Source organism: Vigna unguiculata, chromosome 10 (genome assembly GCF_004118075.2).
Source record: "Vigna unguiculata cultivar IT97K-499-35 chromosome 10, ASM411807v1, whole genome shotgun sequence".
Classification (NCBI taxonomy): domain Eukaryota; kingdom Viridiplantae; phylum Streptophyta; class Magnoliopsida; order Fabales; family Fabaceae; genus Vigna; species Vigna unguiculata.
The window spans coordinates 12,117,662-12,131,911 of NC_040288.1; the positions used below are offsets into that span (position 1 = coordinate 12,117,662).

Here is a 14,250-nt window from a genome sequence, read left to right on the forward strand (position 1 = left end):
ACCCCAGGACTGCGTTGTTATGCTATCTTATGTGTGGCGTTTCCTTTAATTGCGCTTATAAATTAAATGGGACGTTACAAATATTATAAGTATGGTTTGGACATATTAATATACATTAATAACTCTGATCAAAAGACAGTATAAACAAAATTTATAATCTTACATATAAAATGTATAATTAAACAAGGTATATTATTGGCTTAAGGAGAATAAGTTGATTTTACTAGGTAAACATATTCTTTTAGGTCACACTGAAATAAATGCAAGTGACCTGCGTATGAGAAAATTTTCCTCTGACCTTTCGAGAAGCGAAGAGTCAAATTAATAGCTTTTGTGGTATATTCTCGTTATTATATTTTTTAGGAAATAAAATAAAATAAAATGATACAACTACTTGTCGGCATTTTTGTATAATGTCAACATCGATTTTGAAATAGGTAATGTTATTCTTCGTGCGAATTAATTACACCCTTTTTTGCACAACATAACCAAACATTGAATTTCTTTTCCCGTACGAGGGGAACAACATAGAACACTGCCTTTTTTTCCCCTTTTGACATAAATATTATCTTTTTTTTTTAATTTTAATTTTCAAGTTTATGGACTTGTTTTCTAATCTGTTTCATAATGAAAGCGTTTGCTTCTTATTTTGAAAACACCAAAAAATAAAGTAACATAAATTATTAGCTTTATATTCTTATTTATTTGTTCCAAAATAAACTAACAATTTGTTGTTATTTGATTTGGGGTTGACGAAATGTTCTGAAAAGTTGAAACTTACTATATTCATCTATGTATATTTAAGAGTTGAGTTTCGATAGAAAACATATGAGCATGTAAATGATTGTAATTTTCCTAAGTTTCTAATTCAATTTCAGAAAAATAACTTCATACGATCATAAAGTTATTTAAAATTTTTATTTTAAAGTTATTTATTATTTTAACTATTTTTTATTTAAAATTCATATTTATATACTGGCATTAGTTTGGTTTTTTTTATATATAAAATTTAATTTTAATTTGATTAATATTATTAAGTTGCTGTTTAATTATTTTTATAATAAATTTTATTAATATTTTTTTTTAATTCTGAACTTGATTTTTTATGTATTTATTTTATTATTTTTTTTTAATTTGTTATTTTTTATTCATTTTATTACTTTATTTATTATTTTATTTTTAATATACTTTTTCAGTTATATATTTTATAGTTACTTTTACTTTGTTAATTTTTAATTAATAATGATAAATTTTTATTTAAAATATTTGTCTTTATAATATCTAGATTAATTATATTTAATTAGTTGTTTTTATTTAATTATTATTTGTTAGCTTTTAATGTTTTTATTTATTTATTTGATTTTATTTATAAGATTTAATTTCAAAATTTTTTATATTTATATATTAATTATTTAATTTTAGATTGTTTATATTATATATAACTATATTAAATAAAATTATATATCGGTTGATAAACTATTTTTTATTTAAAGTTGATATTTGTATACTGACATTCCAATTCCATAGTTTAATATTTTTATTTATTTTACATATAGGATTTAATTTCAATCTGATTAATATATTAAGTTATTTTAATTCCAATTTGGTAATATATATATATATATATATATATATATATCAGTTATTATTATTTTTAATTTTATGTTATTCTTATATTCTTATTTGTTTAATTTTAAAAAATTTTGTCATGGCTAGAACATGTGGAACCTTCACACGTTGACTTGGTATCTTTAGACAGAAAGAGGAAATACGAGCGAATTGTTTTGTACACAAGGTACTGTTAGACGTAGACCTACGGGCTTCGAATGTCGGTATATAAAGAAAACGGATTTTGAATTCCGTTAAATCACTTAACCGGACTTCAAATGCCGGTTCACAAATTCAAATCCGTTTTGTACTATTCACCGGATTTCGAAAGCCGGTTAAAGATTTTACCGAGTTTTAAAATATGAAAGAACCTATGATTTCATAGTAGAGGCAGAAAGAAATTTTTTTTTTAACTTTTACCGTTGAATAGTCAAAAGGTTCAGAAAAGTATTATAGAAAATTTAATTTTTTTTGGAGGTGCAGTAAAACTATTTGGAGGTATAGTGAAAAGCCCCTCAACTTTTTATACTCGTCTAAGGACTGAAATTTGCTATCCTCCTACTATATGCACTTCTATGTTTTACATAATCTCTTTTGTATTTTTTTATTTCTTTTAATTGAATGTTTCTGTTAAAATTTGACATTTGGGTTATGCTGTACCTAAATTATATTTTATTTAAAATAATATATTTACTCTTTTTTTTTCTTCTTCTCAAAACACTCTTTTATGCAATAAGGTACTCCATTGTATGCTACAGATTTATTCATGTTTTCACTTCCTAACCATGTGGCAATGCATTTACAACCGATTCTTCTCGAGAAGCTTTGGTTGAAAATGTCTCTTTAGAATATGCTTTCAAAAACGAATTTTGCGTTCCTTAACATTCTAAAAGAGAGTTTATGAAAAACCATGGATTTTGATGTAAAAACTGTACAATGAAAAAGTGTTCCTTAAATATATTTTCTAGAAATTATTTTCCAAAATGTTAAGAAAACAAAGCTGTACACTGAACGATACATTATAAAATGCAAAAAATTAATCCAAAAGTGTTTATGAAATAGTTTTTAGGGTTAAATATGTTTTTGGTCCCTTAACTTTAAGTGAATTTTGAAATTAGTTCATTTTGAAACTTTGGACCAATTTAGTCCTTCATCTTTCAAAATACGTGGATTTAGTCATTTTAATCAAATTTTGTTAAGTTTATTTGACATTTCAAATGCGTTTCATAATAGCATTTGACTTAATATTAAAGTAAAAATGTGTCAAATAGTATAAATAGCTCAAATACAATTTTGAAATGCGTACGAAACATCAAATAAACCTAATAAAATTTGATTAAAATGACTAAATTCACGTATTTCGAAAGATGAAGGACTAAATTGGTCCAAAGTTTCAAAATGGACTAATTTCAAAATTCACTGAAAGTTAAGGGACCAAAAACATATTTAACTCTAGTTTTTAAAATGTTCCCTTTACAATTTGAAATGTAAAATTTTGAAATACATTTTTATTTTCTTAACATTTGAAAAGTAATTAGAACTGTCAAAATGGGTTACCTGACCCGGTCCAATCTGTCCCATTATAGGTTGACCACTTAGTAAGCTAACCTAACCCGAATCATTTTATAATGAGCCAAAAAAATTCAAAACATGGCTTGGTCCACTACGGGTTAATGAGTTATACAGGTTGGTTCATTAGCTTACTTAATTAAAAAAAAATACAATTTTTTTCTTAAGTTCCAATAAAACTAAATTATAGTTGTGATTAAAATCTAAATAAACTTCAATACAATCCAAAATAATGTTCAACCCCAAATACAAAACCAAGATCACAAAAGGATTAGGTTTGCATTTACCAACCCAATATGTCTAGTTAAAAAAAAAAAAGAAGCCTAATCCAACCCAAATACAAAACCATTGTGTGACCCTTTATTTGTGAGTGAGTTGGTCAGCCAATCCGACTCATTATAGGTTCAACTGGATGAGCCGGATTTTTGTGAGTCGGGTCAAAAAGTTAACTCTTACTGAAATTTATAGAAAAATTTTAACTCAACCCGATCCAAACCTGTAGTGACTTGGGTTGTATCACGGATTCTCACCCACTTCGACAGTTCTAATTTTTTGAAGCAAAAATTTAAAAAAAATATATGATACTTTTTGGAACGAAATTTTCAAAGTAAATGATGAAATATGTTTCAAACCGAGTTCTCTAGAACATAGTTATTAGAACAATCGTTTCACAACATAAATAATAGCTTCTGGATAGAATCTCTTTTTTTTTTTCAGAATAAGCACTCTCTTCTTTTTTCCTTCAAAGAGTGCACTAGAGAACGAGATGAAAGTGACACTGAGGAAGAGTATTTCATTTTTTTTTTCTGTTAATATGGGGGTGTAGTTAGTAATAATAGAAAGTTATAGCAACAACCTTTGGAAAGTTAACACAATGTTCCAAGGCCCATGATGACAGCGAATAAATACTAGCAGAAAACACAGAACCCACTTTTGACATTTCAATTTCTCTTTCCCTTTTATGTGTCTTCACAACTTCCAGAATTGTGGAGACGTTTCGCGAATCCTTCACACACGCACGTTACTGAAACTATATATCTGAATCCTTCCCACATTTCGTGTTCTTTATACCTCTTACTAAAATTCTACAAGGTTTCTTGTTTCTCTCTAATCGTTCGAATGGCTAAAGAAGGACCCAACTGGGAAGGGTTGCTCAAATGGAGCATTGCTAACTCCGACGGAACTGCCCCCAATAGCAATTTGAGGTCCGAATTCAGTTTTCAGTTCTTCTTTTTTCCTGGGTTGAAGTTGTGTTAGCCGTTTTATGTTGGTTCGGGTTGATACAACTGTTGGATTTTTTTCTTTGTTAGTTTTTTAGTTGCTGGAAAACGCATACCCACGTTTCAAAATTTATTTTTTTTACGGAAAATATGGTTTTTAAACAATGAATTACGAGTAAGGAGGGTGTGGTTTCTAATTAGTGGCCCAGGGGCGTGATTTTCCAATTTGTTTCATAATTTTATTGAAATATTTGATTAGTGTGGTTGAATTTGAATTGGTGTTATTGCGTTCTGATTCTGTAAATATATTATTTATGTAGTAATGGTTTCTTTTCTTTGGGGTTGTAGACAGTGAAATATCTAGTCATTAGCGAAATTGTAATGTGATTGGAAATCAAATAGTGTATTGCAGAGACAGGAGAGTTCATGATATTCTGTAGACTGTGATTTGACTTTGTTAATTTTGTAATTGTGTAGCTAAGCAATATACAGAGTTTATTTTTTTCTTTGTATTTTTAGTTGCAAAGTTGCATACCATTTGTGAAAAAGTTAGATATTTCTAAATGCTTATTTATGAATTTCGCTAAGATTAGTCACTTGGTTTTGCTTTTTGTGATTTTTATGATTCTGTAGTGAGGAGGATCGGAAATGGTTTATGGAAGCAATGCAAGCACAGACCATTGATGTTGTAAAACGTATGAAAGAGATCACACTTGTGATGCAAACTCCAGAAGAAGTCTTGAAAGACCAAGGAGTCACCGTTGCAGACCTTGAAGGTATTCAACATTTACCAAAATGCAAGAGTAATTACAAATGAGTTGTATTTCATTTTTAGTTAATGATTGACTTAGATATTATCATGCCAACTCAGTGGTATCTAACTTGATTTCTTGCAGAGATGTTGGAAGAGTTGCAAGAGCATGTTGAGTCGATTGACATGGCCAATGGTAAGTTTTAAGGTTTTGAATGGTTATGAAAGTACTTAGTTCTCATACTAAAGCTTATTTATTTAGGTTTCCTAGGTGAATCGCCACTTTTTTTGTGTATCATGATTCAATTCCTCACAGGATTTGGTAGCTCTGTCTGCAATATTTGCTAGATGATGACGTTTCTCAAATTTGGGTTGGTCAGCTGTTAATGGTTGTCTAGAACAATGAAATAAGATAGTAGAGGACTATGTCCTCCAAGTGTTTTCCCCTTTAAAAGGAGTTTTTCATTTCACAAAGAGCTAATGCTCAATCTAAAAATGAACCCAAATTTAGTAATTTATTCATTGATATATTAATCACTTGTTTTGAATTGTTATGTATTAGGTGAATTTGTTCTGCTTTCCAGTGGTCAAAACGTTGTTAATTGGAATGATTTTTGAGAATTTCATTCATAACTTCCCTCATTAGTCTAATTGTGTTCATTCTCTAATGTACCATTTTATAATGGAAATAGTTGGCACTGTTGCAGTATGATTTTTCTACTATCTATGTACATTTTACCTGTTAGCATTATGCTGTTTATGATAATGGGTTGGATAGTGGTTTTGTGTTTTTTTGATTCAACACCTGTATGTCTTACCTATTTCCTGCTATTATCTATTTCCCAGATCTCCATTCAATTGGTGGTTTGGTTCCTCTTCTTGGTTACTTAAAGAATTCTCATGCTAATATTCGAGCAAAGGCTGCTGATGTGGTGACCACAATAGTCCAGAATAATCCTCGAAGTCAACAACTTGTTATGGAAGCAAATGGCTTTGAACCTCTTATTCATAATTTCAGTTCAGATCCTGATGTGACTGTTAGAACTAAAGCTCTGGGTGCAATATCTTGTATGTGCTATTATACTTTTGAGTCTGATATTTTGTTTCCTTGGAATGGAATGGAATGATACTGATATTTCTGTTTTTACAACAACATGACAGCACTAATTCGGCACAACAAACCTGGTATCACTGCTTTTCGCTTGGCAAATGGTTACGCAGCCTTGAAAGATGCACTAACTTCTGAAAATGTGCGATTTCAAAGGTAACAACATTTTCTGAAAGGTTTACAATTGTTGCTTTGTCATTCCCTTGTCATCATTATTGATACTCTATTAAATATGATTTTCGTCCCAAACTATTATAAAAATTTGTGTAGTCTCTGTCTGAACTAAATTATAAACTTGTCTGGAAGAATATTTTACCTGACTTTGATAAAGTTCTGAGAAGTTCAAGGACGAAATAGTCTATATTTTAAGGACAAAATACAATTTTTTATATTAATTTGGGTGACAAAAAACATATTTGACTCTTTAACTTAGGAGGTGTTTATTGTTTAATTTGTTTTTACCTTTACTTATTGATTAATTAGTCTTTTAAACTATATTATTAAACACCTGTTACAGTTTAATTTTTGTGGCTGAATTCTAACTATTCTTTCAGGAAAGCTCTCAACTTGATCCATTACCTGTTGCACGAAAACAATTCAGACTGCAACATTGTGAACGAGCTTGGATTTCCTAGAATGTTCATGCACCTTGCCTCAAGTGAAGATTCAGATGTCAGAGAAGCTGCCCTTAGGAGTCTTCTCGAGCTTGCTCACAATACAAAAGCTCGCAGTGAGGAAGACAGTGAGAAAATGAAGCAACTTCTTCAAGAAAGAATAAACAATATCAGTTTAATGTCAGCTGAAGACCTTGGTGTAGTGAGGGAAGAGAGACAGCTTGTGGACTCCCTGTGGAGCTCTTGCTTCAACGAGCCATCTTCTCTTCGAGAGAAAGGTCTGCTTGTCCTTCCTGGGAAGACAACCCCCCTCCAGATGTTGCAAGCAAGTATTTTGAGTCTCCTCTTCGATCTTCATCTGTGAACCCATCTTCCAATAATGACTCTAAAAAAGAAAAGAGAGAGACCCCTTTGCTTCTAGGGCCAGGTCCTTCATCTGCAGACAGTAACAATCAAGTTAGTTCCAATAGAGAAGCAGATGCTAGATGATGAAATGAAAGCTTAAATGTATGTTTGTTATGGATTTTTATCCCATGCTTTTTATATGACATACAATAGTAATTTATTTTTTTCAAACAGATTATGTTTCTTTTTCGTCCTACCTTTCTCACCTCGGATTGGTCTTCCGTTGAGTATCTATGATGTGATGTTATGGTATGTGACTATAAGTAACTTTCATTGTGGGTTCTTAATGCGTGATTTCATTGATGAACCCTGTTTATACTGTTGTAGTTGATATGTTTAGTTCAAAGGCTATTTGACAGTTAGTCATAGTTGAGGATTGTGAATAGTTTTCGTAATTCTGGCCCTTCAGATAAATAATTGTTCCTAAAAAATCACTAGGTTTTATGATTTTCGCAACAACTTATCAACTCTCAACAATTAGAAATGGCAAGTTAAAAGATTTCTGAGGAAAGCGATTAATCGTAGCTGAGATTGATTAATTATAAATTTGAGGTCTCTCAGACCAAGTTTATACTATAGGTCCAATTCTGATTCGCGATTAAAAGAGATCTTCAAACTCTGATACTGTTACGTTCGTGTGATAGGATAGAAAAGAATAGAACCAAACCTAGACGTACACTGAATATACCTATTATTCTCCAATATGTCACAAACAGTACAAACTTGCTCTCATACAAAGGATGAAAAAAATCGTTTCACGTAGGCGTAACTCTGTTTACTTTCTTAGATTTCCAAAAACAAAAACCTTTCCTCTCACCACACTTGCTATTATATACAAACCTCCTCTAACCTATTGAAGGGTTATGTAAATGAAACTTTTATACAAAAGTTTTGATGTTTTGTTAGAATTTTACTAATGTTGTGACCTATATAACCAACACTATGAATTAATATAACAAGTTATTTTTATTTATTTTTGGTTGAATGTTTGTATATGGAGTTGAAGGCTTGTTAGAGACATAGGGATTCTGCAATAAAAAATGCAGTACTAAGAGATGAAACCTAAAATCAAATTTGTGCAAGGTATTATGAGCATTGAACGCAAACTATAATAGATTTAACAAAACTTGTTGAAATTTATTTTGTTATAAACATGCAGTGGAATGATCAGCATTTGAAAAATAACGAAGAGGGACGGTGAATTGGATTCTTGATAAAAATTATGCTTTTAAAATTTTTCCCTTTTAATATTAAAACTTAATTAAAATTATTTCCTTTATTTTAATAAACACAATAAAATAAAAAGAGTAGGAAAGAAAAAATTGCACAAAGTATTTATACTAGTTCAGATCAAAAGAAGTTACATCCAGTTGTTAATCTCTCAAAAGTGAAATTATCTCAACGATTAAAATAAATCGTAAATACAAGATCTCACTTGATGAAAGTTATCGCTCTACCCACACTAGGTTTTTCAAAGTCTTTCCACATAGAGTTCTCAAGTATTCAGACTTCTCTAACTTCTGTATTTTTCAAATAAAAGCCTAACACTTTATTTATAGAAACCTATTTAGAAATTAGGTTAAAAATATGAAAAGTTAAGTTACAATTGTCACAGATAATCGATGATCATAAGTGATAATTGATTATCACGTAAGTGTATCTCTTGAATCCAAAAAGTCTTCAACATTTTCCATGCATCATCATCGCTTTACCCACACTAGGTTTTTCAAAGTCTTTCCACATAGAGTTCTCAAGTATTCAGACTTCTCTAACTTCTGTATTTTTCAAATAAAAGCTTAACACTTTATTTATAGAAACCTATTTAGAAATTAGGTTAAGAATATGAAAAGTTAAGTTACAATTGCCACAGATAATCGATTATCATAAGTGATAATCGATTATCACGTAAGTGTATCTCTTGAATCCAAACATTCTTTTAAGTCTTCCATACTTTTTTATAAGTCATCATCATCAAAACTCCTTATTGAAGGAATATGTCCATCTTCTTTCTGTCAACAATTTCCCCCTTTTTGATGATGATCAAAATTTGTTAAAGACTTTGTTCTTGATGAACAACTTAAGAGAAAATAGTAGTTAATCCAGAATAGAGATAAAATAACTTTTCTCCCCCTTTTTAAAACACAATGTATTACAAAAAAATCAATAAACACATATCTTCCCCTTAAAGGTATCAATTATCACAAGATATCAACACAAATATATCTGCCCCTTTTTGATCACAATCAAAAATGAATTCTTTAGATAATTCCCCTTAAATCAGATAACTTAAGTTTCCCTTAAAAATTGTTTAAGATATAAAACTCCTCCTACATGTAATATTTCCCCATTCTTGATAAACACAAATATTTCAAGAACAAATAATTCCCCTTAATCAAAGACTCTCCCTGAAGCAAATAGAGTATAAAGTTTAGAGAAAACAAGAGTTTATTTAAACAAGGGAAGATTACATCATAAAAAAAATGATCTTTAATATTCTAATTTTCATTTATGAATTTCAATAGTCTAAATGTTTGAAAAACTTATCAGAACTTTCAAAAATTTGAATTTTTATATTCAGTTTTGTAGGATAATCAATTATAACTAATGATAATCAATTATTAGTTCATACTAAATAACGGAAATTTCCAGATTTGCTGATAATCGATATCGCCTCTGATAATTGATTATTATAACGATTTTTTTTTGGAAACATTGAAATTAATGATTTTTATCACTTTTACACATACCTAATATTCCCAAACCCCTTATAAAATTATAGAACTTACCAAGATGTCAAAAGTTTGATGAATATACTAGCTCTTGAACATCTAAAGAGACTTTCTTGATTTTGAAATAACCTGCGAGATAGAGAACAATAACATTTTGGTCTCCAATAAACTTATTTAGGCCCTTTGAGGTGAGAGACATGTTACTTTATAATAGGAATCCAAGCACATCTTCCATTAGGAACATCAAAATGTTTGATTCTACATTTATTAGAAGTATGTCCTTTTTGCATACAATAGAAACATGCAACACAATTTATATTCCTAGAATGAGTTGTTCCTTTCTTTACCCATAATCTACGAGTTCTTTTATTTTTATTTCTTGGGAGCAAGCTTATTTTTATGAAAAACCTTTCTCCTAAACATTGGTTTTACGAAACTTTTATTATTTATTGCATCTTCAAGTTGTTTTTTCAAGAATGTTAATATCAAACATATAACTTTTGCAAGATGCACATTTAACATTTTCAATCTCTTTATTTTTAAAATTAAAATTTTATTTTTCAAAATTTCTTCTTCTTCAAAAGATTTCTCAAATTTCTTTTTTAAAGTTTTATATTTTGATTTCAATTTTCTATGCAACGAATTTAATTTTTCATATTTAACATACAACTCTTAAAAGGCATAAAGCAATTCATCATAATCATTTGTTTCATTAAAAGAATTAGAATTACTAACCTTGTTGCAACTTGATCCATTGTCTGCTAGTAAACAAAGATTGGCTTCCTCATCCGAGTCACTAGAGCTTGATGAAGAGCTAGAGTCACAAAAGACTTTATTATTTTTCTCCTTCATAAATTTCTTGCCTTTCTTTTCTTCACTTTGATTTGGACAATCAAATTTGACATACCCAATTTCTCCACAACCGTAGCACATGAATTTTGAAGAAGAACCTTTATTCTTCTTTTTGTCACTTATAAACTTTCCTTTATCTTTGAATTTCATGAACTTGTTGAAACTTTTAATCATGAGACTCAAGTGTTCATCGTCTGAATCATTATCTTCTTTGGGACTTTTCTTTTTTACGATCTCAGATTTGAAAGTTATGTTCCTTTTCCTTCCTTGGTCCTCTTCTTCATTTAAACTACCAAGTTCAAGTTCATGCTCTCTCAATTTACCAAAAAGAGCCGCCATGGACATTGTTGCAATATTTTGAGATTCAGTGATCGCCGTAACCTTTGGCTGCCATGTCCAGTTCAAAGATTTCAAAATTTTAATATTTAATTCATCAATATCAAAATTTTTACCTAACCCAGAGAGATGATTAACGATCTGGGTGAATCTCTTTTGCACATCGTAAATGGTTTCGCCTTGTTGCATTCAGAACATCTCATATTCTTGAATTAATGAGTTCTTCCTTGCATGCTTAACATAATTTGTTCCTTCATGTGTAACTCGTAAAATCTCCCACATTTTCTGAGCACTTGTACAAACTGAAATTCTATAAAATTCATCAAGAGTTAGTGCAGATGATATTATATTTCTAGCCCTAACATCATATTGAGCCCTTCTATTTTCTTGTGCAGTCCATTGCGAAAAAGGGCTTATGTTCCTGTAAATTATTAACAATAATAGTAGGAACAAAAGGACAATTTAAAATAGCATCCAAAATACCTCTATCAATAGACTCCAAAAAGATTGACATCCTAAATTTTCAGAAAGGATAATTTTCGCCAGTAAAAAGAGGAGGTTTGTCAATAGATGCACCTTCCGCAAAAGTTCGATTTTGTCCAACCATTTTCAAAACTTTTTTCAAAAACTATTAAAGCAAGCTCTGATACCAATTGTTGTAAACATGCAGCGAAATTATCAGCATTTGGACAATAACCAAGAGGAACGGTGAATTGGGTTCTTAATAAAAATTATGCTTTTAAAATTTTTCCCTTTTTATATCAAAGTTCAATTAAAATTCTTTCCTTTATTTTAATAAACAAAATAAAATAAAGAGAGTAAGGAAGAGAAAATTGCGCAAAGTATTTATACTAATTAAATCAAAAGACCCTACGTATAGTTGTTAATCTCTCAAAAGCGAGATTAACTTAATCACTAAAACAAACCATAAATACAATTACATATAAGAAAGTTTAAGGTTTAGAAAACACCTCCCTTGAAATCCACAAGGGATGAACACCTCTCTTGAATCACACAAGAGATGAAGAACCACCTTCCTTGAATCACACAAGGAATGAACACCTACTTTGAATCACACAAAGGATGAATGGCTACTCCTAGCAACAATAGCAACACTCAATCACTCAAGATCCCATTTGGTGAAAGTTATCGCTCTACCCACACTAGGCTTTGCAAAGCCTTCCTACAAAGAGTTCTCAAGTACTCAGACTTCTCTAACTTCTGTATTTTTCAAAGAAAAGCCTAACACTTTATTTATAGAAGCCTATTTATAAATTAGGTTAAAAATATGAAAAGTTAAGTCACAACTACCACATATATTCGATTATCATAAATGATAATCGATTATCACATAAACATTTCTGAAAACATTTTTCTCGCTGTGATAATCTATTATCAACCAGGGTAATCTATTATCAGTAGGTGATAATCGATTATCAGCAGGTGATAATCGATTATCAATAGTGATAGTCGATTATCACATAGGCTTTTTTCAAAAATCAATGTTAACTGAGATAATCGATTATCATTAAGAATAATCGATTATTCTAATGAGTTTTGCAAATAAATAAAATTTTCTTGGTGCTCTACTACTTGAGTTTTGCCTTTTTAACTTTTGACATACTTTTAACTCTTAAATAACATACACATATTACAAGATCTAAACAACTAAACCCCAAGTCTTCAATGTATCTCTTGAATCTAAGTATTCTTTTTAAGTCTTCAACATTTTTCCATGCATCATCATTAAGTCTTCCATACTTCTTTATAAGTCATCATTATCATCATTAAAACTCCTTATTGAAGGAAGATGTCCATCTTCTTTATGTCAACATATCTACTAGATTTTATGGATGAATGCACTAGTGCATATTATTCCTTTTAACTCGCCTTATATGCTAGTTTAAATGTGGGAATAATCATAAAATAGAAAACGTATTTAAAAAAAAAACGTGCATTAGACCTTGGTTCTTACCATAAACAAGGCAAAAAAGGGGTCTATGGCCTCGATTCAGACCACAACGAGGCCAAAAGGTCTTCGAATTTTTAATTAAGTTAGATTTTTTTGACTGTATGGCTTCGGTTCAACCAGAACCGGAGCAGAAAAGTTTCTCATATGACTTCGGGTTGACAAGAACCGAGGTAAAAATGGTGTTTTTGTCTCGCCCTAATATATCTCGGTTCTGAAATCGGGATAAAATATTAAAAACAACTGGACGAAAAGCCCTTATTGCACTACTGATAAGATCATGTACTAGTGACATCATCCGCATAGAAATTGGGATAAACTTGTGATAACAGAAGGATTATTTAAATGAAAGATTTATATAGAGTCATTCATTTTCAAGTGACATCTCACGATTTATTCATATTATAGTTATTCAAGAAATGTATGCAATACCCGAAATTCTACATTCAACACCACAAAAATGAAACACTCCGCTCAAGTTTTTTGTCTTGTCTTATATTTATACAAAAAGTTCACCACTGATTTATAAAACACTTCATACAGGTCACAAACATATTTAAGAGCCGAAACTTGCATAAACATATTTAAGAGATGATGTAGTCTGTTAACTTACAAAATTAACCCTCTACAACTTCTACAACATAATATGGTAAACTACACTTCAACTACAACTTAAATTTCACTACTTATAACTTGTATAATCAACTTCAATGTCGTGATAAGCCACTTTCGTCTCCAATGCAAATTATTCTTTAAGGTTGTTCCTCCGCAATAACACTTCATTTTCAACATATACCTCGTAGTGTACACGCGGTGTTAGTACACGTTGTCGTGTGCGCCTATCACTACTCATACCAATTGAACAATGACTAAAGTGAGTTACGAAAGTCTCCAATAATTGATAGTTGTTAAGGTTTTCCCTTTCTAATTAAGTATTTCACATGGCAAAAAAGTATTCTGAATATAATTTAATAGTAAAATCGTGTTCCTCGTCCAAGAAACGACGCCTCTCTACAAACAGAACAAGATAACCCACTACAGCATTTAGTAGCTACTGCAACATTTACCTAGCTACATTTATTAAAAATG

The 14,250-nt window shown here is 30.2% G+C and overlaps 1 protein-coding gene across 1 annotated transcript; it reads left to right on the forward strand.

Moving 5' to 3' along the window:
• The first annotated feature begins 4,102 nt into the window (after nt 1–4,102).
• Nucleotides 4,103–7,582, forward strand: LOC114167612 (hsp70 nucleotide exchange factor FES1-like). The gene is given in 7 exon segments (XM_028052719.1): nt 4,103–4,382; nt 5,031–5,173; nt 5,294–5,344; nt 5,995–6,216; nt 6,310–6,412; nt 6,811–7,166; nt 7,169–7,582. Coding segments are annotated over 7 exon segments (1,152 nt in total). The 5' UTR covers nt 4,103–4,296; the 3' UTR covers nt 7,360–7,582.
• Nucleotides 7,583–14,250: the final 6,668 nt, after the last annotated feature.